Source organism: Malaclemys terrapin, chromosome 20 (genome assembly GCF_027887155.1).
Source record: "Malaclemys terrapin pileata isolate rMalTer1 chromosome 20, rMalTer1.hap1, whole genome shotgun sequence".
NCBI classification, from domain to species: Eukaryota; Metazoa; Chordata; order Testudines; family Emydidae; genus Malaclemys; species Malaclemys terrapin.
This window is the reverse complement of record NC_071524.1, coordinates 15,061,856-15,089,741: the sequence shown is the minus strand read 5'-3', so window position 1 is coordinate 15,089,741 and position 27,886 is coordinate 15,061,856. Positions and strand designations below refer to the sequence as shown.

At 60.4% G+C, this 27,886-nt stretch overlaps 3 protein-coding genes across 5 annotated transcripts in view; 2 read left to right on the top strand and 1 right to left on the bottom strand.

Annotated features, from left to right (window-relative positions):
* The first annotated feature begins 793 nt into the window (after positions 1-793).
* LOC128826501 (ras-related protein Rab-1A-like) lies at positions 794-13,173 on the top strand. Its single transcript, XM_054009817.1, has 7 exons — positions 794-989; positions 2,693-2,795; positions 3,703-3,775; positions 4,584-4,679; positions 9,543-9,638; positions 11,144-11,275; positions 11,446-13,173. Exons 2-7 carry the CDS (start codon positions 2,773-2,775, stop codon positions 11,671-11,673), a joined length of 648 nt encoding a protein of 215 aa, XP_053865792.1. The 5' UTR covers positions 794-989; positions 2,693-2,772; the 3' UTR covers positions 11,674-13,173.
* A 2,616-nt stretch (positions 13,174-15,789) lies between these two features.
* Positions 15,790-27,886, bottom strand: part of LOC128826648 (ribonuclease Oy-like) — a 12,500-nt gene continuing 403 nt past the window's right edge. Inside the window, exons 1-10 of one of the 3 annotated variants that reach the window (XM_054010049.1) lie at positions 23,105-24,747; positions 20,965-21,049; positions 19,944-20,001; positions 19,167-19,234; positions 19,029-19,086; positions 18,321-18,385; positions 17,772-17,885; positions 16,774-16,822; positions 16,510-16,584; positions 15,790-16,071 (exon numbers count right to left, since the gene is read on the bottom strand). In XM_054010049.1, coding sequence (XP_053866024.1) covers positions 15,904-16,071; positions 16,510-16,584; positions 16,774-16,822; positions 17,772-17,885; positions 18,321-18,385; positions 19,029-19,086; positions 19,167-19,234; positions 19,944-20,001; positions 20,965-21,044 — 735 coding nt within the window. In that variant the 5' untranslated portion in view covers positions 21,045-21,049; positions 23,105-24,747 and the 3' untranslated portion in view covers positions 15,790-15,903. Of the gene's footprint in view, positions 16,072-16,509; positions 16,585-16,773; positions 16,823-17,771; positions 17,886-18,320; positions 18,386-19,028; positions 19,087-19,166; positions 19,235-19,943; positions 20,002-20,964; positions 21,050-21,369; positions 21,632-23,104; positions 24,748-27,886 lie in introns of those variants that run through there. The other 2 variants (XM_054010048.1, XM_054010047.1) reach the window with 2 other exon arrangements.
* Positions 22,074-27,886, top strand: part of LOC128826650 (cytochrome c oxidase subunit 7A2, mitochondrial) — a 6,345-nt gene continuing 532 nt past the window's right edge. The window contains exons 1-3 of the mRNA XM_054010051.1: positions 22,074-22,197; positions 25,742-25,831; positions 26,808-26,892. Of these exons, the coding sequence (XP_053866026.1) occupies positions 22,183-22,197; positions 25,742-25,831; positions 26,808-26,892 (190 nt within the window). The 5' untranslated portion in view covers positions 22,074-22,182. The remainder of the gene's footprint in view (positions 22,198-25,741; positions 25,832-26,807; positions 26,893-27,886) is intronic.

Sequence of the window (27,886 nt, the reverse complement as noted above, 5' to 3'; positions counted from 1 at the left end):
TGGCACGATGGGGTCCTGCTCCATGGCTGGGGTGCCTAGGCGCTACCGTAATGCACCTAATAGCAATACAAGCATGCAGCACTTGGCACGATGGGGTCCTGCTCCATGGCTGGTGTGCCTAGGTGCTACCGTAATACACCTAATAGCAATACAAGCATACAGCGCCTGGCACGATGGAGTCCTGCTCCACGGCTGGGGCTACCATAATACACCTAATAGCATTCAAAATATTCAGAGCCTGGTGCAATAGGGTCCTGGCCCCTGGCTGGGGCTCCTGGGTGCTACCGTAATGCACCTAATAGCAAGGAAAATGTTTTGCCCTAATACACCTAATAAATAATACACAATAACAGGCCCAGTGGGCTCCAGCATGGGAACTCTCCAGGATCTTGGCCGCTGGGGGGAGGTGGTGGGGCGAGAGAAGAAAACATTCAAGTCTATTGAATCTGGTGCCTGTAAAAATCTTCCCTCATTCAATTCAGAGGGGGAGGGGGCTGAGTTATGGCGCGGGGGGGGGGGGGGGGCTAGGTGATCACAATGGGCCTTTCTGACTCCTAATCTCATTTGGCTGGTGGCGGGTCTGACCCGGTTGGCTGGCTCTCAGTCTCTCTCTCTCACACACACACACACGGGGGGGGGGGGAGGGGGTGGCAGCTCCCAGCTCAACCTACTCCCTCCAGCCGCTGAAGGGTTAAAAAACAAAACCCACCCAGATTTGGGTCAGGGGCTCAGCCAATCGCCTCCATCCCTGGCTGTGGCCCGCCCCGCCAGCCAATAGCGCAGGGCTTGTGTCTGTGCGCTGGGTGTTTGCAGGGGGGGGGGCATCTTTGCTTACGCCTCCCCGGACGGGATCGGGGCGCATCGCCGGGATCGGGGCGCTCCCCCACTTTGGGAAAGGGAGCGGCTGGGAAGGGATCGGCGCTGCACCTGCTCGGGGGCAGGGGGGAGCGATTGGGCTGGAAAGGGGAGTCCCCCCACCCCGCACCCAGGTACCGGCTGATTTGCACTCGGCACCGGCTGTCTCAGCAGCGCAGGTGGGGGGGACGCTGGGGACCCCCCCCCCCCGCCCGGCTGGGCTCGGGGTGGGGGCGGATGTGCGGGGAGGATGCTGCAGTCTGGGCCTGGGAGACATTTTACTGCGCCGAGCGGGTGTCCGGCTCAAGGTGCCTGAGCTGGGGGGGGGGGGTCTGCTTCCCTTGCGGCTGCGGGGGGGGGGGGGGACAGAGGGAGTAGATCGGGGGGGGGGTGTCTGGGTACAGGCCGGGCTACTGGGGAGGGGCTGGGATATGGGCATGGGGGACAGGCTTTGGGGGGGATATAGGAACTGGGGACAATAGGGGAACAGATTTTGGGGGGGTACAGGCAGGGACCGGGCTGCTGGGGAGGGGCTGGGATATGAGCACGGGGGACAGGCTTTGGGGGGGGGAATGGAGGTGCTGTGGGATGGCTGGGGTATAGGAACTGGGGACAATGGGGGGAGCAGGTTTCGGGGGGGAGGAGCTGGAGGCAGGTTGCAGGAGGGATGAGAGAACAGGTTTGGGGGGGGGCAGGCTGCATTACCTGCAGCTGTCTGAGGGAGGGAACAGTTGCGGGGGAGAGCAGGGGTTACACCCCTAGGGCTGGGGTACAGGGTGCAGGTATGGGGGAACCTCACTGAGCCTGCCGGAAGACCGGGGAGGTGGAATGAGGGGAGGGGTTCTAGGTATAGCCCCTCATGCCCCCTAGAATGGAGCCCCTTGTGCCCCACACCCAGAGATGCCTCCAGGCCCAGCCTGGCTGCCAAGTCCCCAATTGCTCCCCCGCCCTGGGGGGCTGGCCCATATGGGAACGGGGTAAACCCCCTCCCACCCCCCGCCAGCCACCATCCTGATTAAACTGGCCAGTTCCTGCCATGAGCCTCCCCCTAAATCTCACCTGGGCTGCAGCTCGGGAGGCAACTAAGGGATGGGAGTGGGGTGGGGGGTTGCTGGGAGGCAGGACTCCTGGGTTCTATTCCTGGCACTGGGAGGGGAGGGGGCTAGTGGTTGGAGCAGGGAAGGCTGGGAGCCAGGTGTTTTCTGTTCCAGCTCTGGCCCCCCTCAGTCCCTGTGTGACCTTGGGAAGTCCTTTCCCTTCTCTGTGGCACCGTTTCCCCATCGGTGACGTGGGGGTGAAAACCTGATGTCCAGCGTGGGTGGCCGGGGGTAATTCACTGGTGTGTGAAGATTCTGGGGTGAAAGGAGCCGGGGAAGCACAATGCATTATTATGGAGTAGAGCAGGGGGCTGGGAGTCAGGGGTTCTGGGTACTATCCCCAGCTCGGGGAGGGGAGTGGGGTCTAGTGGTTAGAGCAGGGGGGCGCTGGGAGCCTGGACTCCTGGGTACTATCCCCAGCTTGGGGAGGGGAGTGGGGTCTAGTGGTTAGAGCAGGGGAGGGCTGGGAGCCTGGACTCCTGGGTACTATCCCCAGCTCGGGGAGAGGAGTGGGGTCTAGTGGTTAGAGCAGGGGTGGCAACTGAGAGGCAGGACTCCTGGGTTCCATTCCCAGCTCTGCCACCAGTTTACATGACCTTGGGCACATCACTTTTTTCCCCCCTGTGTAAAATGGAAATACCCCCCCCCCACATCCCATTTTTGGTGAGGGGTTAGACTGCATCCATTAATCCCTCCTGTCTCTCTCCCACACCCCCTGTCACTGACCTTGCCGGATCCAGCAAGAACCCGGGGATCCCCTGTCCCCCTCCCTCGAAGCAGCACCGTCTCTGAGCCGGACCCCGGACGCCCCCGCGCCGTCATGTCGACCATCAATCCAGAATAGTGAGTCCGGGCTGCCAGAACCTGGGGGTGCATCGCATGGCTGGCAGGAGGTGGGGGGGATGCTGAGCAAAAGGTGGCTGTTGTGTGCAGTGAGTTGGGTGGGTCTCAGCCCGATTCCTGGAGGGCAGCTGGCATTGCTTGCCCGCCCCGTAATTCTGGGCAGTGGGTAGAGATGGGAGAGCCCTGGGATGGACTAAGACACAAATCAGCCATCTCCTGCAGCATCGCACCACCCGGTTTCCCTACCGTGCGCCCCGGCAAGATGCTTGGATTCCCCTCACTCTGAGGGCGGCCTGCCCATGCTGTCCACCTCCGTCTCCTTCGGTGCTTTAACTACTTTTAAAAGGGGGTGGGGGTGCATCACGTTGGGGGCGGGGTTGTCCTCAGAGGAGATGTAGGGTGAATGGGGGACATTAAGCAGATGGTGGTGGGGAAATATTGGAGGAGTGTGGAAATGTGCCCAGATGTTGCGGGGGGGGGAGGTTAATGTGCCCAGATGTTGGGGCTGGGGGAGAGGTTAATGTGCCCAGATGTTGGGAGCAGGGCGGAGGGGTTAATGCGCCCAGATGTGCTAAGCACAGCTCTCTCAGAGACGGGAACAGGAGGTGTCCTTGTGCATATGGGTCGGGGGAGCCCTGTGTTCCCCTGGCAGACATGAGAAGGGATGGGGGTGGTTGCTGGGGTCCTTGGCCTTGTGAGCGGGGTGATATCGTTCCCTGTTGGCCACCTGCAGCCACTGCAACCACCCAGCCCACTATCGGCGGCTGGCGGTTCCCGCGCTGAGTCCGTCGGTGGATCCCTGCTGGCGGCTGTTTGGCTGCAGCGGAAAGGGGGGGGGGTTACTCAGCTGCAAGAATTGCCCCCCCCCAGGGCATTTCAGAGAGTCACCCTCCCCTCTCCCCAACAGTGACTACTTGTTCAAACTCCTCCTGATCGGGGACTCCGGGGTCGGCAAATCCTGCCTCTTGCTGCGCTTCGCGGTGAGTATCGGAGATGATGATTTATTAGGTAGTGCCCAGGCACCCTGCTCACAGACCAGACCCCCATTGTGCCAGGTGCTGTACATTTGTATTGCTATTAGGTTTATTATGGTAGCGCCTTGAAGCCAGGTCACCCACCCCATGGGGCCCATGGACACTCCTGACCCTAACAGCTCTTCCCCTCTCCAGGTCCCAGGAGGGAGAGAAAGCCAAGGGCCCTGATGAAGGAATTTCTCCCATCCAGTGGGGGAAGCAAGAATGATGGGAGGGAACAGAGTGTAGTGGGTTAGAGCCGGGGTAGGGGTGGGAGCAGTGGAGAAGGGGGCTGGGAATCAGGACTCCTGGCTTCTCTTCATAGCTCAGTCAGCCCCTCGCTGTGCGACCTTGAGAGAGTTGCTGCCTTGTTCCCTGCCTCAGTTTCCCCGTTTGTGACGTGATAAAAATACCATATGGCCTGAACCTGAGGGGTTGAGGGCTTGTGCATCTTACTAGGGTAAAGCCACTGTCCTCTCCAGGATGGAATTGGAACTGCTCATTTGTGTGTCCTAGCCCCCGTACTGCTAAGAGCTGATGGGGATTCTCCTTTAGCTCCGGTGGCTAGGCTTTTAGAGCAGGGGGAAGCAGGTTCTAAGCTTTTTGTTGCTGTGACGTTCCTAGGGGCTGTGGGGTGGGCAGCACAGGGGCACCATGATGGCTGTGGAGGCTTGCGGGGGTCAGTGTTGGGGGGAGCACTCAGTCTGGGGAAGGCTGGGGGGCACTGCCGGGCTCCCCCCGCCCCATCACTCACTGTCCCTCCTCTCTTCCCCAGGATGACAATTACACGGACAGCTACATCAGTACCATTGGGGTGGACTTCAAGATCCGGACCATCGAGCTGGAGGGGAAAACTATCAAACTCCAGATAGTGAGTTCAGGGCAGTCGGGGGTGTCAGGACCCCTGGGTTCCATTCCCAGCTCTGGGAGGGGAGTCGGTTCTGGTGGGTTAGAGCGGGGGAGGGCTGGGAGTTGGACTCCTGGGTTCTATGGGCTCTGGGAGGGGAGTCGGTTCTGGTGGGTTAGAGCGGGGGAGGGCTGGGAGTTGGACTCCTGGGTTCTATGGGCTCTGGGAGGGGAATGTGGGGTCTTGTGGGTAGGGTTAGGAGCCAGGGTCAGAGGTTCAACACATTGAATGAACAACAGACCCGGCTGCAAAAGTGGGAATTCCCGCCCAACTCCTGACCCCAACTCTCTCCCCCACCCATGAGATTGGGGGGTTCATCCAGACTCAGCACCTCGCGCTGTCCTCATGACGCTCCCACCTTCCTGACTGGCTAAAATCTCCTGGGATTTCCCCGGCGTTCTCAGGAGATTTCAGCTGCCCCAGACCAAGGGATACGGACTCTGCCCCATTGCGGAGTCTGAGCCGGAGCCGGGTTCAGAGCAGGCCCCAACCCAAAGGGAAGGGGGTGGGCTGGATCTGAAGTTGCTTTCTGACCCATCCACGAGGACGGTGGGGGAGACCTTAAAATTGTTCAGGGTGTCGCTGCGTCTGATACACGCAGGGAGTGGGAGGAGGGGCACGGCACCAAGGACGTATACGTGGGAATAGCGCGAGCGTGTAGGGGCAAGATCAGGAAAGCCCAGGTGAGGAATGAGCTACCGCTGGCAAGGAAGGTTAGAGACAACGAGACGGGGTTCTTCAAATACGTCAGGCGAAAAAGAAAGATCACGGGCAGCGTGGGGCCGCTGCTCGGTGGAGAAGGTGAGCTGGGAACGGAAGATGATAGGAAGGCAGAACTGCTCAATGCCCACCTGGCCTCAGTCTATCACATGTGACCGGACGACCACAGACAATAAAGGGAAAGGGAGGCAGATCGGGATAAAGTAAAGAACACGTCACAGATCTTCTGACCAATTTGAATGAAGTCAAATCAGCAGGGCCGGACGCTGTTCACCCAGGGCACTGCGGGAAGTAGGTGAAGAAATCTCAGTGCCACTGGCGATGATACAAACACATGGGTGACAGGAGAGGTCCCGGAAGGCTGGAGAAGGGCCAACGTAAAGCCCATCTTTAAAAAGGGGGAGCCGGGGAACTACAGACCAGTCAGCCTGACTTCGATACCTGGGAGCTGCTAGAGCCATGTAGCAAACATTCCACTGGCGAATGCCAGCAGGCTGAAGGGGTGATCGCTAGCAGCCAGCGTGGATTTACCAAGAACAAATCCTGCCAAACCAGCTGGATTCCCTTCTTTGACAGGGTAACTGGTTTGGTGGCCGGGGGGAATGCGGTGGATGTCGTATACCTGGACTTCAGCAAGGCTTTTGACACAGTCCCCCGAGACATTCTGATAACTAAGCTGGAGAAATGTGGGCTCGGCGGAACTACCATTAAGTGGATACATAACTGGTTAAACAGCTGCAAACAAAGAGTAACGGTTAATGGAACGATGTCGGGTTGAAGGGAGGTCTCAAGGGGGGTTCCCCAGGGATCTGTTCTGGGTTTGGTATTGTTTAACATCTTTATTAATGCCCTGGATGTAGGTATAGAGAGAGCAGACTGACCACATTTGCAGGTGACACAAAGCGGGGGGGGGGGGGGGGTGTTGCCAACCCTTTGGAGGGTAGAGCTAAGATTCAGAGGGATCTTGATAAATTGGAGAACTGGGCTATAGACAACACAATGAAATTCAACACAGACAAACAGAAGGTGCTTCCGTTAGGGAAGAAAAACCAAATACAGAATGGGGGGTAACTGGCTTGACAGCAGCACCTCTGAGAAGGAGCTGGGAGTGGTGGTGGATGGATCCCAACCTCAACATGAGTCAGCAACGCGATGCTGTTGTAAAAAAAAGCAAGTGCGGTTTTAGGTAGCATGAACCGAGGCATAGCCTGCAAGTCCTGGGAGGTGACAGTACCGCTCTGCTCGGCGCTGGTTGGGCCTCAGCTGGAGCCCTCTGTCCAGTTTTGGTCCTCAATGTATAGAAAGGGTGTAGAGAAGCTGGAAAGGATCCAGACGCGTGCGACGAAGATGATCGAAGGGTGGAACACAAGCCGTATGAGCGAAGGCTGAAGGAGCTGGGTGTGGTTAGTTTGGAAAAGAGGAGATGAACGGGGGACACGATAGCGGTCTTCAAATACTTGGAAAGCTGCCATCAGAAAGATGGAGAAAAGTTGTTCTCTCCTGCCACAGGGGGCAGGACAAGGGGCAGTGGGTTCAAACGACAGCCCAGCCGATCTAGATTAAATCTCCCCTCGCTGTAAGAACAGTAGGACAATGGAACAGACGCCTTTTGGGGGCAGGGGGGGATCGTTTTCACTGGAGGTTTCAAAAGGAGGCTGGAGCCATCTGTCTTGGGTGGTTTAGACCCAACAAATCTGCACCTTGGCAGAGGGTGAGATTAGATGTCCCTTGCGGTCCCTTCTCACCTTGTGGTCCTATGATCTCTTCATCAGGAGTGCATGAGGGGGAGCTGGGGTCTGTTTTGGGGGTACAAGAGGGGGTGGGGTCTATGGGGTGCATGGCAGGGCATCGAGGACCTATGGGGATGGAGGCACAGGGTAGGGCATCTGGGGTCCTTTTGGAGCGCAAGAGGCGCTAGGGTCTATTGGGGATCTGGAGGCTGTGTGGGTCCATGATAGGAGATCTGGGTTCTGTGGGGCCTGGAGCTGGAATGCGAGCTGGCAGGGCTGGGGGCTGGGGGGTACAGAGTGGGGGGCTGGGGGGGTCCAGGATAGGAGATCTGGGTTCTGTGGGGCCTGGAGCTGGAATACGATCTGGCAGGGCTGGGGGTACAGAGTGGGGGGCTGTGGGGGTCCAGGATAAGAGATCTGGGTTCGGTGGGGTCTGGAGCTGGAATGCGAGCTGGCGGGGCTGGGGGTACAGAGTGGGGGGCTGTGGGGGTCCAGGATAGGAGATCTGGGTTCTGTGGGGCCTGGAGCTGGAATACGAGCTGGCAGGGCTGGGGGTACAGAATGGGAGGCTGTGGGGTACAGGAGATTTAAGATCAGTGTGGGGCACAGGGTGTGTGTGGCAGCCTTCTAGAAGTTGCATATAATAAACTACAAACCAGCCTGCTGGGGCCGATTCCCCTTTTGCCCCATGGGGCAGCCAACAGCGGGGTTCATCCCGCGGTGGGAAGGAAGCCTCCGTTCCCCCCTCAATCCTTATGGGGCCTGTCCTGCTCCATTCAGATGCCCCACACCAGAGCCCCGGGAGCAGCCATTTATCAGCTGTGACTGGGGCGGGGTGCGTGTCGCAGGGTCCATCCAACCGCTGATCCCACCCTCCAATCCCAGCCCTGTTCCCCAGTGGGGGTCCCCACCCCCCAAGGCTCCTTGCTGCTCCATCTCCCTGCCAGTCCCCCATGCACAGGACCCTAATCTCACTCACGTGCCAGCCCCTCTGTGCCAAGAATGGCCCCTTGAAACTCCCCTCCCCCCACGCAGGGTCCTCCCTGGCCAGCTGGCATAAGGGGCCTGCTCCCAGTTACAGGGCACTGCATGGACACTGATTGGGGGGGTGTCCACACCGGGTGCTGCACGGCCCCCAGGCGAGGTCGGGGGGTTCCCCCCGTCGCGCCGGGTGCTGCACGGCCCCCAGGCGAGGATGGGGGGTTCCCCCGTCACACCGGGGGCTGCACGGACCCCAGGCGAGGTCGGGGGGTTCCCTCATCGCGCCGGGTGCTGCACGGACCCCAGGCGAGGTCGGGGGGTTCCCCCTGTCGCGCCAGGTGCTGCACGGCCCCCAGGCGAGGTCGGGGGGTTCCCCTGTCGCGCCGGGTGCTGCACGGACTCCAGGCGAGGTCGGGGGGGTTCCCCCTGTCGCGCCGGGTGCTGCACAGACATGGAGTCCCTGCGCCAAAGTCCTGACGGCTGAAGTGGCCCAAGGGAGGGTTGTTCTCCCTATCCAGCAGTGGGGTGTGGGGGGGGTCCTGACAGGGCCAGCTCCAGCGCTTTTGCCGCCCCAAGCCACGGTTGGTGGCACTTCGGCGGCAGCTCTACCGCCGCCGCTTCATTCTTCGGGGGCAATTTTGCGGCAGGTCCTTCCCTCCGAGAAGGACTGAGGAACCCGCCGCCGAAGAGCCGGACGTGCCGCCCCTCTCCGTTGGCCGCCCCAAGCACCGGCTTGCTGCGCGGGTGCCTGGAGCCGCCCCTGGGGCCTGAGATGCAGCGACTCACATGGGGAGCTGGGAATTGACGCTGGGGCTTTCACCCCCAAGGCCAGCCAGTCGGGGGGCTCGGCAGCGCCCTCTGCAGAGCTCAGAGCCAGCGTGCCATCATGGTCCCGTGTATCCTGGCTGCTCCCTGTGGGTGGCGCCGTCCGCTTGTTTCCATCACCCAGACAAGTTCTTTCGTGTGTTTCTCTCCCACCCCGAAGCGAGCTTCCCCTAGCAGGGACGTGGCTGGAGGCAGAAAGCTGCTGTTTTCCCTGCGTTTGCTGCTTATGAGGTGTGGGGGCCATGTAGTGGTTAGAGCAGGGGGCTGGGTCCCAGGGCTCCTGGGTTCTCTCCCAGGCACTGGGAGGGGAGTGGGGTCTAGTGGGTAGAGCAGGGGGGCTGGAAGCCAGGAGTCTATTTCTGACCAGAGGCTAGAGCTGGGGGGTTGGGAGTCCGGACACCTGGGTTCTATAGTCCAATAGAGCGGAGGATTCAGAGCCAGGACTCCTGGGTTCTATCCCTGGCTCTTGGAGGCAGTATTGTGGGAGGGGCTGGGCGCCAGGACTCCTGGGTTCCCTTTCTAGTGGTGGGAAGGAGCATAGTCTATGTGTCTTTCTTTCCCTGCTCTGCAGTGGGACACGGCCGGCCAGGAGCGCTTCCGGACCATCACGTCCAGTTACTACAGAGGCGCCCACGGTATCATCATTGTGTATGATGTAACGGACCAGGTGAGTCTGACCACGGAGCCCTTCCTAAGGGAGGGCGTTATGCTGGGTATGGACTTGCCCTTGGTTATAAATGACTGTGGCTCATCAGTGTTCTTCATCCTGGGGTGGGACGTGGCAGCTGTTTGTGCCAGGATCATGTCACGCCGCACTGAGATGCAGCCAACTCTGGGGTGGGACGTGGCAGCTGTTTATACCGGAATCATGTCACCCAGCACTGAGATGCAGCTACCTCTGGGGTGGGACATGGCAGCTGTTTATACCGGAATCATGTCACCCAGCTCTGAGATGCAGCCACCTCTGGGGTGGGGCACAGCGGCTCAGGATCATGTCACCTAGTGGAGAGATAAAGCTACCTCTGCACTGGGATATGGCAGCTGTTTCGACAGCTGTATAGAAACTACACAGCATTTTAAGGCCGGAAGGGAAGGAGAATCCAGTATCCCAGTGAAAGTGCAGAGGAAAATGTAACGGTATCTGCCTGGGGATTTGATTTTCAAATGAATGGCCCCCTTTTTTTTTTTTTTGGCTTGTGTGTAGTAGATACAGACCTGGCTGCCTTCTGCCATGGGCTGATCTCAGAGGCGGGATTTCTTCAGTGAAGCGGTGCTCTGCCTGCTGTTTAAAACAGCTGCCACGTTGATTCCACCCCAGAGGCAGCTGCATGTGTTTGGTGGGAGACGTGAGCGTTGCGTGCGAATGATCTTTGCATTCTCGCAGAGCGGCTCCGTGCTAGCCAAGGGCTCTGTATCAATAACAACACCAACTTTTTAAAGTCGAGGAGGAGAAATCAAGTCTTGCTGGAAATGTAAATGAATCTGCTGGACTGAAAATCCCAACACCTGTGTGACCAGGAGTGTCTTGGGTCTCTTTAGTTGGGGGTTGGTCTAGATACCTTCTGAGGTCCCTTCCAACCCTGATATTCTGTTCTAAGAGGGTAGCCGCTCCAAGACTGGCCAGCTCCGTTGCTTGGGGGCGGGGCTGTGGAGCCTTTCCCTCCAGGCTGTGGGTTCGAGTCCCGCTCAGGGGAGTAATGCCTGAGAGTCGCTCCCAATTAATGGTCGCTTTGCGGGAGGTGTGTGTGAGTCAGAAGCTGGTGGGTCTCGGTCCAGTTTGGACGGGAAGGCGCCCTTTATTTGAGATGCAAGTTGACATGAGCATTGGCCTGCTAAACCCAGGGTGGTGAGTTCAATCCTTGAGGGGGCCATTTAGGGAACTGGGGTAAAAATCTGTCTGGGGATTGGTCCAGCTTTGAGCAGGGGGTTGGACTAGATACCTCCTGAGGTCCCTTCCAACCCTGGTATTCTATGATTCTATGTTCTCCTGACTCGTACGGGGCAATCACACCCTGGCTGGGGATGGACTAGGTGAAGGCTGGTGGGCCTGCCCCCAGATGTAGATGGGGATTAGACTGCAGGCAAGGCCCTTGCCTTGACCCCCTGGGAGAAGGGAAGCACTGGGCCCCTGGAGACGTCGCTCAGAGCCTCTCCCGTCTCCGCTCCCCCCAGGACTCGTTCAGCAACATGCACCTGTGGCTGGAGGAGATCGGCCGCTATGCCAGCGAGAACGTCAACAAGCTGATCGTGGGCAACAAGAACGACCTGACCTGCAAGAAGGTGGTGGATTACACCATGGCCAAGGTCAGTACCGGGGGGAGGGGGGGGCGCAGAATAGTGCACATGTCGCACACTTAAACCCCAGCCCACAAGCACCGGGGGAGGGCTTCTGTGAATAACCAAGCTGGCAGGGCGAGGCGGGGATCTGCCCGGCACTCACCGTGGCCTTTCGTGTTTTCCCTCCCCCGGGGCAGGAATACGCGGACGCGCTGGAGGTGCCGTTCCTGGAGACCAGCGCCAAGACCGCCACCAACGTGGAGCAGGCCTTCGTCACCATGGCGGCCGAGATCAAGAACCGGGTGGGCAGCGGCCTCCCCCACAGCGACAGCCGCCAGCCCAACCCCCGCATCCAGAGCGCCCCCCTGCGGCAGGGCCGGGACGGCGCGGGGGAGGGCGGCGACGGAGGTGGGGGCTGCTGTTAGGGAGGGGGGTTTCCCCCACCCACCTACTCCGTGGTGGGGAGCTTCTCCGTGTCTGGGACTACCGCTGGGGGCCAGGACGGCTGGGCAGAGGGGCCCTTTGCAGCACCCTATTTATTTGCAATAGATTTTTACAGGCTGCGATCCCTCTCCAACCGTGTGGGCGCGCCCTCCCCCTTGGCTAGCCAAGAGAGACTCAGGGCCGGCTACTGATCTGGGCTCCTGGCGGGCTGAGCTACTCCAAGCTCCATCCTCTCCTCCCCCAGTCATTCCCGATCCCCGCTGCATGGCCATACAGCCAGCCCTGCTCTGCACCCTTCAGGCCTCTGGAAGGGCCCCAGCTGCTCCGAACAGAGCCGGGCCCAGGGAGGAATCCCCGAATGCCGCAGGACGCGCGATGCCTCCCTGCATGGGGGTGGAAGGCGACGTAGCCACAGACGGAGCAGCGAGGAACTGTGCCGTGACGCCCAGGACAAAAGCAGAAAGCACCGTCGTCTGCGTCCCCTCTTAACGCAGCCTCGTGGGCGTCTGGTGCCGAGTTAGCATCTTTTTCGTGTCCAAATGCTTGAATTTCTCCCCCCTCGGCTCAAGACTGAAGAGCGGCTTGAACATTCAAAGCTTGGGTGGAAAAGCGCCTCGAGCCGGGTCCCGCAGCCGGATGCCATTTCTGATAGGAGGGGCCTTGTTAATCCAGAGCGAGATCCCGTGGCTGGGCGGAGTCGGCTGGAAAACGGGGTGCTGGTTTATAACACCATGGGCGGTGACCCAGTGGAGGAGGTCTCTCAGCGCCGGGCTGGAGTCTTCATCACTCTGGCGTCTCAGTGAGATTGCATGCCCCGTTCGAGAGCCGAGCGAGCTCCACCACCAGCTAGGGGCTGAATGCTGGAATTCTGGTGTGTGAGGCACCAGCCCTTGGCTTACAGGGAGGGTTTTGACTAGAAAGATTCGAAGGAGGGTCAAATTTCAATCCTGCCTCCCTGGAAGAATTTCCCTCCCCACCCCCACCCCCACCCCCGGTTTGCAACCCTTCCCTCCCCCCTTTGCTCACAACTGATGCCTCCAGCCCATGGCGGGGAGAGTTTGGCAAGATCCCTCCCCACTGAGCGGGGCCATGTTGGGACGAGGACCTTGCTGCATTAATTGGCTCCGGCATGTTCCGAGCAGGGCAGTCCCTGTCCTGAGGGGTGGGGGATTTAAAGGGATGTCTGTTTGATGGGGGCAGGAAGTTGTGGGGGGGGGTGGTAGAAGTGGCACCTGGGTTAATAGACTTGCTGGAAAATTTGCCCTTGGTATTTATCTTATTGCCTTTGAAATACAGTTAACTCTAACAGCAGCTCGTCTGCCAGGGCTTGACTGGCACGACCCACCGCCGGCGGTAGGTCGTGGGCCCCAGAAATGGCACGTGCCGGCCGGGGCCAGCAGTTTATCCCTGCTATTTAACACCGCTGAGAGTTTTTAGGGCTTGCGGGTGCCCTACGAATTAAAGGCTCCATCTACAATTGATTCCGGGAGCTTTGCATCTGTCCAGCTCAAAGCACTTTGCTAAGCAGAACCACAGCCTTAGTTCCATTTTACAGATGGGGAAACTGAGGCACGGAGCGGGGACGTGACGCACCCATGGGTCCCCAGCAGGCCCAGGGCCTGTGCTAGGAATAAGATTAGGGTGGCCAGTGCTCGCACCCCTCCTGCCTGCGTCATATTCCCCAGCTAGGAGGCCCCAGCTACGTCACTGGGGCTCTCGCTTTTCTTAAGGCCGGTCTGAAGCGACTCAAACAACCGCCGGCCGCTTTAGAGCAGAAGGAAAGGTTAAACTAAACAGGCCAGTCAAGCGAGTCCTTCACAGCTGAGGAACGGGATGCAGGACAGGAACGGGGGAGCCAAAAAATCTCACATAAGGGACCAGGTGTCCTAAAATAGTTTGGATCTCAGCGTGGCCGACTGTGAGCCTTTAATGTCTAGGGATTACAGAGACACAGCTCAGGCTGTATTGTACCGGTTAGTTTAACCTTTGGCCTAAGCAGCCGGTTGTGTAAGGGCCCCGGCCCTCTGCATTAAAGGTCATACCGCTCATTGGTGTCACCCCAACATACAGCCATCCCATCACCCCCCCACACACTATTAATTTCAGTGGGAATGAGGCACCTAAATCCCTTTGAGGAGCCAGGCCAAACCCTCTGAGCACGGGCAGCGGTGCCCTGATATTCGATGCTTTGACTTGCATCCATTCCCAGCAGCTAAACGGGCCAGCCGGCCAGCGAGGGCCCCAGAACGGCTTGCACGCGGCCGGATTGGGGTGGGGGGCCGCAGGAACCGGAGATTTTGCTGTGCCTGGTGGCAGACGATTGCACAGGCGGGTGCAGAGCGCGGTCGGGGCACAGCAGGTGACTAGAGAAGGAGGGGAGCCTGGCGGAGCAAGGAGGGGGTGGTCCCTCGCAATGCAGCCGTGGGGAGAGCCGTCTGGCGCTACCCTGGCCTGTCCTGATGGCTGCACTTCAGCCGGGCTCTGGACACATGGGGACGGGCACAAAGAGCTCCGAGGACGACCCCAGGTATGTAAAATCTGAGCTCAATCAAGCTAATGGATGAGTGTCATTAACCGCTGGACACGCTTCCCGCACCTGTAGGGGGCGTCTCTCTCACGCGGAAGCTTCCCACCCCAGATGTCCATCTCCAAGCGCTCTGCTCTAGCTCGCACCAGGACGCACCGGGCCAGGAGCTCTGGCCTCAGTCGGACTCGCTGCTCCAAATAGTCTTATGGCTGAATCTAGTTGCCGGAGCAGGCCATGGATGGGGGGAAGGTTCCCACCTCAGCCGCTACCCAGGAGCCAATGGGGGAAGGGCAGGTGTTTCAGTCTGTGGCAGCCTCACGCATGCCAGGCTGGGGGGGGGGGGGGAGCAAGGTGCAATACCACGTGCTCTGGGCATCAGGTCACTTTCCGCACCTGGGCTGCTGCTCTCCTGCCATCCCTTTACACAGCCCAGGTGGGGAAAGGGACCTAGATGCAGGAGTGCCAGGGTCTGTTTCCCCACATGGGCACAGGAGGAGGGGTGCAGGGGCTGGGTGAAGGGTCACAGTGCAGGGTTAGGGGCGCAGGAGGGAGGTGCAGGGCTTACGGGTGCGGGGCCTGTGTGCAGAGATTGGTAGCACCATGGAGCTCTGGGAAGGGGGTGGGAGCAGGAACAGGGCATAGCAGTATGTGGCATAAGGCCAGAGGAGGAGGCCGGGGCGTGGGCAGGGTTCAGCGCGATGTAAGAGTTAGACGGACAGGGCACGTGTGATGGGGCCGGACAGGGGGAGCTAGGTTAGGGGAACCCCCCCCAGGACTCGGACCAGCCTGGGCTGCCCGGGCCCAGCCGGGCTCTTACCTGTGGCCAGATGGCTCAGGAAATAGGCTTCTACCAGCTGGTCTGTGTCTCCACAACACAAGAGAGAAAGTGCTGGCAATCCCGCGGGGGGTGGGGGAACAGTCGCTTTAGGGAGTACCCAGAGCCGCCTCCCCCATCCCCCACACAAGGCAGGACTCCTGGGTTCCATTCCCGGCTCTGGGAGAGGAGTGGGGTCCAGTGATTAGAGCTGGGGGGCTGGGAGCCAGGACTCCTGGGTTCCATTCCCGGCTCCGGGAGGGGAGTGGGATCTAGTGGTTAGAGCAGGGGGGCTGGGAGCCAGGACTCCTGGGTTCCATTTCCGGCTCCGGGAGGGGAGTGGGGTCTGGTGGTTAGAGCAGGGGGGGCTGGGAACCAAGACTCCTGGGTTCTAGTCCCGACTCTGCAGGAGGAGTGTGGTCTAGTGGTCAGAGCAGCGGAAGGCAGGCTGGTAGTGAGGACTCGGCTTCTATCCCTGGCTCTGGGAGGGGAGTGGAGTCTAGTGGTTAGAGCAAAGGCACTGGGTTGATGAGCTCAGCCTTGCGGGCCAGGCGTTCCTGCTGTCCCCACAGCTGCCCCGCTTGTCTGTGCCAGGTACAGGAGAGCGAGGCAGATGCCTTCTAGGGGGCACTCCCCCTTTACCCACTCCACTGTGGGAATTTGTTCCCCCTTTAACCACGTTGGGTCCCGGACGCCAGGGTCCCGTGTAGCCAGTCGCCGTGGTCACAAAATAATCGCATGCACAAGACTCAGTCGATCCTTCCCGAGCACTTTATTCTGGTGATGGGGCCCCTGATTTCCAGCCTTCCCTGGGGCTCTCTGCTGCTGAGCCACGAGACGCTCCTGCCCCACCCCTACCCCCAACCCCAGTCAGGGGCAGGGGTCCCGTGGGGTCTTCTGGTTCGGAGGGAAGTAGAAGATGCGTCTCTGGTTTTCGCAGGGCCGGTAGGGGGAGAAATCCCGGGCTCCCTCCTCCAGGCACCCGGCAGAGAAGTTGCTGAAGAGCGAGACCTTGAGCTGCACCAGGACCTGGCGGGCCTGCAGCACAGTGGGAGGGAAGAAGGGCATGAGGAATAGAACCAAGGAGCAGAAATAAAAGCGTTGCCATGCATTGACCTGCGGAACTCCCTGCTGCAGGAAGGACAGGTCCTCTTATAGCTTCAGGAGCCTCAGCAAAAACACACAGCCCTACCCAGCTCCACGGCCCCATTATCTGTGACCCCAAGCCCCTGCTTGTCCCCAGCACCCACAATCCCCCAGTGCGCCTGCCCAACCCCCATGTCCCATTCTCTGTTACCCAGAATCCCCTGGGGCTCTGCTCAACCCCAGCACCTCAGCCTCTGTTTTCCAGAATGCCCCATAGCCTCTGCTCACACCCAGCACCCCATTGTTTATTACCCAGAATCCCTGGTGGCTCCTACCCTACCCCACAGCTGTTGCCCGCAGGACCCTGGGGAGCGCAAGAAAGGCACCCACCTGGCCGTCGGTCACACACTGCAGCACATGCTCCTTCCCCAGGACGGGCACCAAAGCCTCCTGGAGGGTGTGGAGCTGTGGAGGCAGGATGGGAAGGGTCAGCGAGCAGGACACTGGGGTGGTGACGGGGGTGGGAGTCCCCCCTCCACAAACCATCATCTGCCAAGGGCAAACCCAGCCGGAAAAGGCCAGGGATGAGCCGAGCCCCCTCACACCGGGGACGGGGCCCTAGGGAGACTGTGGGGCAGCAGCCCTCGGGCGTACCTGGTAGCTGTGATTGCAGGACGGGAGGATCCCAGCTCTCTGGAACGCTCTGTGCAAAAGGGAGATGAATTGGGGTCAGACGGAGGGGCAGGGGGAGGTAAAAATCATCCCACGATGCCAGCACTGCAGTGCCACCAGAACGCCAGCCTCCCATAGAGCACTGCCCAGAGAGAGTTAGCCCCACCTTCCCCATAGACAGACCCACCCCCCGACAGAGACCCTATTCACCCCATAAACACCCCCCTGAGAGAGAGTACTGAGCTATAGATCGCCCCACTATAGATCCCGAGAGAGAGAGAGACGCTCCCCCCCCCCCCCCCAGTACTGTACATTGATCCCCAAGAGAGAGCTGGATCTCTGTTACAGACTGTCCCAATCCCAGACTGTACAGCCCCCTAAAAGAGAGATCCCCTATAGATCCTCAACCCTGAGCTCCCCTCACTAGAGATTCCCCCCAACACTGAGCTCCCCTCACTATAATTCTCCAACACTGAGAAATCCCCGACAATAGATTCCCCCAACACTGAGAGATCCCCCAACACTGAGAGATCCCGATGATAGATCCCCCCAACACTGAGCGATTTCCCCCCAACACTGAGAGATTCCCCCAACATTGAGATCTCCACTATAGATTCCCCCAACACTGAGAGATCCCCCTACTATAAATCCCCAGCACCGAGAGATTCCCCCAACACCGAGAGATCCCCTCAATACAGATCTCCCACAGATGAAGATCCCCTAATGATAGATCCCCACCCTATAGATCCCTTCATGAGAGATCAGCTCGTGACAGATCCCCATCTCCCCCATGAGGCATCCCAATCGCTCGACCCATAACCCAAAGCCAGGGAAAGACCGAGCCTCCTCTCCGAGCCCCTGCCCCAGTGGGAGCTTTGCTGGCACCATGGGGTGGGGTGGAGCGGGGGTTGGAAGTGTCCTGTCCCCCCGCCCCATGGTGGGCTAGTCTCCCTTGCTCTCCCGCCCTGCGCCCGGCTCACCCGTCAATGTTGTACATGGTGCGCAGGGCAAGGGCCGCCCCGAAGTACTTGCTGGGGGAGCTCAAGGCCTCCATGCACCCAGCACAGGTCCCGTGCTTCTGCCACTCTTCCTTCCTGCAGAGGGGGGAAATTAAATCCCATGAGTCAGTCACATGCCCCCCTCCCCCAGGCCCCAGGCTGGGAATCCAGGCTGGGGGGGCAGGGGGATCTGCCGGCCATGACACCCGACCCGGTACGGCAGCCTCCCCGTGCCTATGGCCTCTTCAGCATCCTTTCTGTGGCCTCCCCACTATCCTCCCCCCCGCCAGCTCTCTCCCCTCCCCTGCAGCGTCCTCCCACCCCCCCAGCTCCCACCCCTGCAGCGCCCCCCATGCTTTCTCTCTGCAGCTTGCCCCATTCCCCCCCCCCCCGAGTCTCAGCGCTAACCTCCCCACACATGCCCCCAGGGGCCCCCCCCCCCGATCCTCTCCTCTCCACCAACCCAGCCCCTCCTCCCCCTGATGGGCCTGAGAGCCCCCCCCCAAAACACTCCCCGGCCACCCCACTCACCAGAAGTTGAAGCTGCTGGCATTGAGGAAGGTGGGCCAGTGCTCGGCCAGCTGCTTGGGCAGATCCTGGCGTAGGAGAGAAAAGCGGGCAAGGCTTGTCCTGGGGGGGGGGGGGGCAGGGGTCCCACAATTTGGCCCAGGGTTACCCTCCCCTGTTCAGAGGAGACATCAGCTCCCAGCAGGCCGTGCTCCAGCTCCATCCCCTCTGGGATGAGGCCACAATCCACCAGTGCCCCCCAAGCCGGGGAATCACCCCTTCCTCCCCCCCGCCAGTCTCCCAGCCACGTACTCCTGGGGTGGGGTCACATAAGGGGGGATTTATTCTTTCCATTCCTCAGATCTAGCCCTCAGCCCGGCTCTGCCTGTCCATGATTCAGGAGCGGTTGGCTGCTTACCCACAGCTACCTAGGAGACTCCAGGAGACGGGACTAGATTCTCCACCGCTTTGCATCTGTTCACACTGGTACCTCTCTCACACATGGGGAAACTGAGGCACCAGGGAGGGAGACTTGGCCTGCCCAAGGTCAGATAGGGTGTCTGTGGAAGAGCCAGGAAGAGAACCCAGGAGTCCCAATGCCCACCCCACTCTAACCACTAGACACCACTCCCCTCCCGGGGGCCGGGATGGAACCCAGGAGTCCTGGCTCCCAGCCCTGCTGTGGTTGGAACAGAACGTACTGGATGTGGGGGTCGGCGGGGCATCGCTTACCATCAGGTCAGAGGGGAAGAGATGCCAGCAGGTGCAGCAGTTCATGACGTTGCTGGGCCTGGGATCAAGGGGCACAGAGTCAGGGGAAAGGCCGCGTTGACCCCACGCCTCCCACCCACCCCAAGGGGCATCTCTCACCAGAGCCCGTGGATGGTCCAGCTGTCGGCAGACTCGGGGACGACGCAGTCGAACCTCGGCCCTAGAGCCTCCAGGCAAAGGAACCGGGAAATGGAAATGGTCACGTCCCAGTTTAGCCCGCCACCCCCCACTGAGCTATTCCCACTGGAATCAGGACTCCTGGGTTCGAGCCCAGCTCTGGGAGGGGAGTGGGGTCCAGTGGTTAGAGCAAGGGGGACTGGGTTCCATTCATGGCTCTCCCTGCCTGCCCTTGAGACAATCACATCCCCTCCCTGTGCGGGAGGTGGGGGGGGGCTAGATTGTCAACCTGCTCCTACCCAGGGATCGGACACTCCATAAAGCAAGCCGGGGATCAGCGCAATGGGCCCATCTAACCTGGGATCCCCCAGCCCCAGCCCCGCCAGCTCCAGACCAGTCTAACCTGGTATTCTCCCCTGCCTTATGGCAGACCACGGGCCCAGCTGGCCCCACGCCCCCTGCCCTAGGGCAGACCACAGGCCCAGCTGGCCCCACGCCCCCTGCCCTAGGGCAGACCACGGGCCCAGCTGGCCCCACGCCCCCTGCCCTAGGGCAGACCATGGACCCAGCTCTGGCAAGCAGCCACCCTGGTTTAGTTCCCTAATCCCAGGCTTTTCAGCCAGTCCATGTGGCTGTTCCGCTTGGTACCTGTAGGTGGCAGCCGCAGACAGGTATGGGGGGCTGGGGGAGCGGAGGTGTTGTGGGGCAGGGATCAGATATAGGGGGGAAGGTTTGGGGATGGGGGCGGCAGGCGCTCACCACGCAGAACGATCCCGGCCACATCTGGACAAACTTCATGCACTTCCAGCTGCAAAACCTAGCGAGGCAAAGCAGAGCTTTGCAGAGACCACGCAGGGGCAGGGGCGTGGGGGGAAGGAGATGGGGTAGTGGAAAGGAAGAGTGGCCTAGAGGTATGGCTTGGGGACTCTGGGTTCAAATCCCATCTCCCTACAGATTCCTTGGCCGAGTCACATAGTCTGTGCCTCAGTTTCCCCACCTGTACAATGGGGATGATAGCCCAGCCCTGCCAAGCCTCACGGGGGCGGGAGGATAAAAGCCCCAAAGACTGTGAGGCGCCAAGATGCTGCGGTGATGGGGGGCTGCACAAGAGCTCAGACAGACAGGAAGTGGAAAATCTGGAGCCTGATTCGGAGTCACCCCCTTTCTGCACCCAGGGCAGGGACAGGATGGGAGGTGGCTTTAAGCCCCCTTTGTCCTCCCCCCCCCTCCTCCATTCTTGGCCCTGCCAGGGCTGTCCTAACTCACACGCTGTCCCCTATGATCCCTTAGGAGTGGAGAATAGAAACAGCACAGGGCCCTCCGGCCGCGCCCCAACCTGTCCTCGGGGGGGGGGGGGGGCAGAGAAGAACCACAGGGCGCTCCGGCCATGTTCCCAGCCCACCTCCTACGCTGGTGGGGAGAGAGGTTCCCAAGGGGCTTTCCCCAGCTCCTACCTCTGTGTTTCTCACACTTCACATGGTCACCAATGCAAACCCTTCTTCCTGCCCCCCGGAGGAGTGGGGATTGTCCCTCGCTAGGGGACGCTCTGCAACTTGCTTGCAGGGCAGGTGGGGCCTCGGGGCTGTAATCTAGGGGTCAGTCCCCCCAGAATCCGCGTATGAAGCCCGTTGGGGATGGGGACCAGTGCGCCTATAGGTCCAGTGAGATCTCAGCTGGTCCCTAAGAATAGGAACGGGAGCCCTGGACCCCGCTCTGCCCCCCCAGTGCTGGGGCCAGCGGGCATCACTGCAAAGGGGCACTCACTCTCGGTGGCACCTACCTGTTTTGCTCCACCTGCTCCTCCCGGAGCATCTCCGCTCCGGCTAGCCACAGGAACACCAGCACGGCCCCACGCACCATCGTCCCTGCAAGGCAAGCGCCCAACCGCTGACACGGGGGAGCAACGGCGGCCACGGTTGTCCCCGGACGCCACAGGCCACGTCCTGCCAACCCCCCCGGGGCAGCCCCCGTCCTTGGTGGAAGTCACTGTCTAGGGGTGGATTCGGCCAAACATCTCTGGGTCTCTGTGCTGGGCAGCTGTCATGCACAGCCAGCACCCCAGGGTGGGAGCCCCGGGTTGGATCCAGCACCTCTCGGTTACCTCCCCGGGGGAGTTAATGGGGAGCACCAGGAGGAGGGGGCTGGGAGTCGGGAATCTGGAGGGATCTGGGCTTGGAAAGCTTACCCTGCTCAGTCCAATCTGGCCTGGCCGAAGGGTGGAGCCGGCCGGGGAGCCGAAAATGGAAAGCCCTCGAGCTGGTTTCACTTCTTCATGCAGCAAAACACGCCCCTCGAGCACAGACGTGCGGGGACCCTGGGGGCCCTCAGCCACCACCATCAGGAAGTGCGGTGGGTGCCGGGGGTGAGGGGTTTGGGGAGAGGCCCAAAGTGGATCCAGGATGGATATTCCTCACTCAGTAAAGGGAGAGGATGGGGGGAGATCATCTCAGGTGAGGAGGTGCCTTCCAGGGCTAGGGAGGAGCAGCCCTAGGGGGCAGAGAATAGCCACAGCGCAGGGCGCTCTGACCACGCCCCCGATCTGCCCCCTATGGGCCCTGGGGGCCAGCGAATAGCCACAGCGCAGGGCGCTCTGGCCACGCCCCCGATCCGCCCCCCCATGGGCCCTGGGGGGCAGAGAATAGCCACAGCGCAGGGCACCCTGGCCATGCCCGATTGGGGGGCGGGTTGGGGGGCTGTTTCCTGTTCCTCAGTGGCCTCTATTCTCCCTCCTCTTGGGACCTTTCCTGCCCCCTCTGCCACCCCCCGAGGAGGCCGTGGGGGGAGTCCATGGCCCGGAAAGACGCCCAGGCCTCTTGGCATCAGCTTGTGATTTGAGCTCAGCGGCTGCCCTTAGTCTGGCAGCGGGACAGGCGGAGAGCCAGCCCCCCGCCCGGCAGCGTCCTTGTAAGGCCGGGACAGAGGGCGACGGGCAGAGGGGGGCAGGAGAGAAGGAGACGGGCGACGAGAGGAGAGGAGAGCGCGGCCCAGGCCCAGGACGATGCAGGCCCTTCTGGTAACGAACGCCCCCCACCTCTGCAGCGCAAACACCCCCTCAGAGCCACCCCCCGATCCAAACACCCCGCCAGCCCCAGCCCCCGCATCAGGGTGCAAGTCCTCAGTCAGACCCCTCCGGATCCACCCCCAATCTAAGCATCCCTGTGGATCCAGCCCCCCTCCAGATCCACCCCCAATCTAAACACCCCCGTGGGTCCAGCCCCCCTCCGGATCCACCCCCCATGTAAACACCCCCGTGGGTCCAGCCCCCCTCCGGGTCCAACCCCAATCTAAACACCCCCATGGGTCCAGCCCCCCTCCGGATCCACCCCCAATCTAAACACCCCCATGGGTCCAGCCCCCCTCCGGATCCAACCCCAATCTAAACACCCCCATGGATCCAGCCCCTCTCCGGATCCACCCCCAATCTAAACACCCCCATGGGTACAGCCCCCCTCTGGATCCAACCCCAATCTAAACACCCCCATGGATCCAGCCCCACTCTGGATCCAGCCCCAATCTAAACACCCCTATGAATCCAGCGCCCCTCCAGATACCCCCTACAATTTAAACACCCCCATGGATACAGCCCCCCTCTGGATCCACCCCCATCTAAACACCCCTGTGGATCCATCCCTCCTCCGGATCCACCCCCCATCTAAACACCCCCTTGGATCCAGCCCCCCAAGATCTAAGCCTCCAATCCAAACACCCCCCTCAGATCCACCTCCCCCCAGCTCCATACACCCCCTCAACTCTAACCCCTCCCTGGATCCACACACCCCCTCATAACCCCAAACACCCCCAGCTCCAAGCAGGTCCAACCCCCCCAGATCTGATCACTTCCAAGATTCAACCCCCCTGCCCCCTTCAGGTGCAGCCCATGTGTGTGAATCGCTCCCCTGCGCTTTGCCTGGGTCTCTAACCTTTGTTCCCTGCTGGGCACCGGCTTTTCTCCTTCGGGGGCTGGGTTTTTAAACCCGTCAGTCCGGTGTCTTTCAATAGCGAGGCCCTGACCCTCCTCTGCGGTGCTGCAGTTTCAGCCCCGTGTAGACACCGGGAGCAACTCCTGATTTAAACCCTGGGTAAGCAAGAGCCCAACCAGACCCTGCGAGACTTATTATGTATTATGTGTATTACGGTAGCGCCTCAGCCACGGGCCACGACCCCATTGTGTTAGGCCCTGTATATTTTTATGGCTCGTCGGTGTATTACGGTAGTGCCGAGGCGCCCCCCTCACGGACCAGGCCCCCGCTGCGAACTCACACAGCGCCTGGCCCAAGGCCCTCGCCATCTGCGTACGCGACAAAGACAACAGGTGCAGGCCGACGGGGGAAGCACCAGGGAACGTTCCCAATTAAAGGCCCAGACTCCAGCTTTGGTCCCTTTAGCGCTTTCACCCGTTCTGGTTTTCTGAGCCATCCCATAATGACTCTGGGAAACCTTCCCAAACAGGGGTCCTCTTCTTCCCCCTCCCCGCTCTGCATATACACGCACGCAGACACGGATTCCCACAAACGGGAAACGATTCTGGTGCCACTGCGCTGGTTCGTTACGTGCCTGGGAAGGGGCAGGTACAAAAAGCCCCCGAAACTGCAGAGCGATGTAAAAAAAAAGGGGGGGGGGTGAGAAATATGCCCAGGAACGGATCTGCCTGGCACCTCGCTCCTGGGCCAACGTGTGCTTTGGAATGTAGATTCGGTAGACAGGTGGGTTGGTACGGTGGGTAGACGGGTGGATGGGCGCTGGGTAGAACGGCTGGCGTGTAAGCCGCTAGACAGAGGGCGGCATGGCAGAGGAAGGGTGGCCTGAGCTGTGACTCACTGTGTGACCTGGGGTGAGTCACTGCAGCTCCCTGGGCCTCTGTCTCCCCATCTGTAAAATGGGATAATCGGCCTTCCTTCGGCTGGTTAGACTGGGAACCCTTCAAGGCAGGAACTGACCCTGGCTCTGTGTCTGTGAAGCGCCCGGCACGACGGGGCCCTGATCTCGGTCGGGGTGTGCGCAGTGCCCAGCGCGACGTGGCCCTGATCTCGGTCGGGGTGTGCGCGGTGCCCGGCGTGACGGGGCCCTGATCTCGGTCAGGGTCTGGGCAACACCCGGCGCGACGGGGCCCTGATCTCGATTGGGGTCTGCGCAGCACCCGGCGCGACGGGGCCCTGATCTCAGTTGGGGTCTGCGCAGCGCCCGGCGCGACGGGGCCCTGATCTCGGTTGGGGTCTGCGCAGCGCCCGGCGCGACAGGGCCCTGATCTCAGCAAGGCATCTAGGTTGCTAGGTGTACAAATAAGAAGAATACTGCATGGCAGGGCGGGGATAGATCAGTAGAAATTAATGTTCCCTGCCTAGAAGGATATGATGCTTTGAAGCCAGGGAGCAGAGAGTTTGGAAGGGGGAGGCAAGAGTGGGGCAGTAGGCTTGGGTGTTAAAATTCCATGGTGGCCGTTAATCCTCCAAGGTCCTGGGTGGGCTGCAGGGATGTTTTCTAGGTGGATTAGATCTCCTGCTTCGGGGGCTAAGCAGAAGGAGAGTATAGATAAGGGGGAGTAAAGAGGGGTAGACCCCAGAGGTGGGGTGGAGAGAGAGGAAAGGGCACAGAGGCCTCTGCGGCTGCAGTTTCACTTTTCCAAGGTGACTTTAGATCTATTGGTGTCAGGAGTGGGATTCCCAGTCCCGCTCCCAGCAATGGCCTTGGGCCTGGCTGGAGGCTGCCCTGGGAAATCTGGACCCCTCTGCCACTCTGAGAGTTTCTTAGCAGCCTTTGCAGCACCATGACAACTTGTAGCAAACTGAGGGGTTCTCACTCTGGCCCCATCTGATGCCCGGCAGCCCGGATCCTGCAGCGTGAGCCAGATCGTGACCCCAGTTACGCAGCAGTGTAAATCCATTAGCCAGACCCTGGGTGCAGGGTGCTGTACGTCCCCTCTGGCTGTCTCTCGCTGGCCCAGCCTCACTAGCCAGCCCCACTTTCACATGTGCTTTCACGTCCCCGGGGGAAGGCTCCGAGCAGCTGCTGCTTTCGCTCTGTCTGTCCAGGAAACAGAAGCTGCACTGGGGTGTCACACGGTGGAAGGGTGGGGAGTTCCTGAACCTGGCTTCGCTGTACCACCCGGCCCCGCACCCTCCCTTGATCCAGCCCAACCCTTCTAGATTGGCATGTGGGAGTCCTGACTGCCAGCCCCCCTGCTCTAACCCACTAGACCCCACTCCCCTCCCAGCCCGGGGACAGAACCCAGGAGTCCTGACCCTCAGCCTGGGTTTGATTCTCTGCTGGTCTGGGCCTTGTATTGGCATTTGCATGCATTAGATGCAAGGCAGGGTGGAAACCAGAACCCAGCAAGATGACTCTGATCTCGCTCACCGGGGCTCCTTCCCCTCTCACTCAGGAGTGACTCCACTGGCATCAATGCCGAGACAACAGGACCAAGCCGCACGGGGCCATCTCCTCCCAGAGGCTGGGACCTACGCGGGGGAGGGGGTTGATTTCACTCTATTCTGTAGGTTCCTCATCACCTTTGCCCTCCCCCACCCTGTCCCCCCTCCCCACGGCCATCTGTGTCACAGATCTCCCGCGTGGGATCCCTCCGCTCCTTCGCCACCTCCACTCGCCACCAGATGAAAAACAAAGTCCCCGAACATCAGAAGCTCTTTCAGGTGAGACAGGACCCCAGCTTGAGAGAGGCGAAGGGTGAGGGAGGGGCCAGGGGATGGAGTAGAGTGGGAGGTTGGCAGTCAGGACTCCTGGGTTCTAGCCCCAGCTCTGGGTGGGGAGTGGGGTCTAGTGGTTAGAGGTGGGGTGGGTCAGGACTCCGGGCTTTATTGCCAGCTCTGCCATGGATGCAGGGTGTAATCTTGAGGGTAGGCGTTCAAGTCCCTGCAGCAATTGGTGCCTCAGTTTCCCCACCCATTAAATGGGGATGGTAGCCACGTGAGGCTGTTGGCAGGGTTAGTGCATGGGGATCCCGGCATGAGTGAGGGGGATGGGGAGGAAGAAATGGAACATTGACCCCCATTGGCAATGGGGCAGCTGCGTCCTGTGCACCCCCTCGGAGCCAGAGGTCACCCTACAGCATGCCTGCCTCAGTTTCCCCCCTTCTCAGGGCTCCCTCAATCACCCTATGAGAACAAACCCGTCTCTGGGTCAGCAGGGGCTGGATTTGTTACCCCAAATCCAATGCTTAAACCTCCAGCCAGTCCATGCTGCTCAACTCTTCTGCAGGGCTCACCCGGGCCTGTCCCATCTAGAGCCAGGCAAGGGCCGCCTCCCTGGCCAGCCCCCTCTGGGGTGTCCTCTGCTCTTTATAAGGACATCAGCTCCCCTGCACCTAGCTGGCTCTGCTAATGAACCCCACCCCAGCCCAGGAGTGGGGTGGGGAGGGGGCTGGCTGGCTGGCTCCAGGCCTCTGGCCCTTAAAGTGGCAGTCCACCCCTTTACACCCCCCCAACCGGCCGCTACCCCCATGCTGCCATCTGTGCAGGCAGCCACGGCCCTTTCCTTTTCTTTGAATCTGTCCCATTCTCTGCATAAAGGGTGCCCCATTGCTCGGAAGCGCAGGGACCCTTGCAATGACTGGGGGGGGGGCTGGTTTCCTGATCCCCCTTCCCCCCCTTGTTTTCCTTCTCTGCCTAGGCGGATAATGGCCTGCCCGTGCATCTGAAAGGGGGCATGGTGGATGCCTTGCTGTATCGACTCACTATGATCATCACTATCTTTGGTAGGTGCTGCTCCCTGCTCAGGACGCCTGGGTTCTATCCCAGGCTCAGGGAGAGGAGTGGTGTGTAGTGGTTAGCGCGGGGTCAGGGCTTCTGGGTTCTGTGCACAGCTCTTTCAGAGGAGTGGGGTCTAGTGGTTAGAGCAGGGGTGCGGGGGGGGGGTGCTGCGAGTTAGAACTCCTGGGTTCTATCCCTGGCTCAGAGAGGGGAGTGGGGTGCAGTGGTTGGGGGGGGGGGCTGGGCACCAGGACTCCTGGGTTCTGACCCTGGCTCAGGGAGGGGATTGGGGTCTAGTGGTTAGAGCAGGGGGGCTGGGAGGCAGGACTCCTGGGTTCTATTCACAGCTTTCAGAGGAGTAGGGTCTAGTGGTTAGAGCCCGGGGGGGGGAGGTTGTGCTGGGAGCTAGAAATCCTGGGTTCTCTCTCTAATTCAGGGACTAGTGGTTAGAGCAGGGAGCTAGGGAATCCGCACTTCTGGGTTCAGTTATTAGTCGTTTAATGGAGCTGCAGCAAAGTCCCCCCGGGTCATAAGCACAATTTGAATCAAACGGAAGCCGGGTAGCTCTTAAAATAAAAGCCCACGCCAGACAGAGAAATGAAACTGAACAAAGCCTGTTTGCTTCCTTGTTGTAATGATCCTTTTCTACCCCCATTTCCCTTTTGATTTGCGATCAGCCCCTTTGCGGACTGGCAGAGGTATTGAGGGGGAAAGATTTCGCTGTGAATGAGGTGGGGTGTTGTAGCATTTCCTAGTGGTTAGAGCAGGGGGGCCCTGGGAATCAGGATCCTTCGGTTCTGTTCCCAGCTCTGGGAGGGGAAGAAAATCTAGTGCTTTAGCACAGGGAGAAGTGGGAAGCAGGACTCCTGGGTTCTCTCCCCAGCTCTGGGAGGAGAGTGGGGTTCAGTGGTTAGAGCAGGGGGGCTGGGAGCCAGGACTCCTGGGTTCTATCCCCAGCTCTGGGAGGAGAGTGGGGTTCAGTGGTTAGAGCAGGGGGGC

Excerpts from the sequence above, each read along its gene's own strand:
- LOC128826501 (XM_054009817.1), top strand. The coding sequence starts at position 2,773 with ATGTCGACCATCAATCCAGAATA. Across the intron at positions 3,776-4,583 it reads GCCTCTTGCTGCGCTTCGCG|GATGACAATTACACGGACAG; the intron begins GTGAGTATCGGA and ends TCTCTTCCCCAG. Across the intron at positions 9,639-11,143 it reads TGTATGATGTAACGGACCAG|GACTCGTTCAGCAACATGCA; the intron begins GTGAGTCTGACC and ends CGCTCCCCCCAG.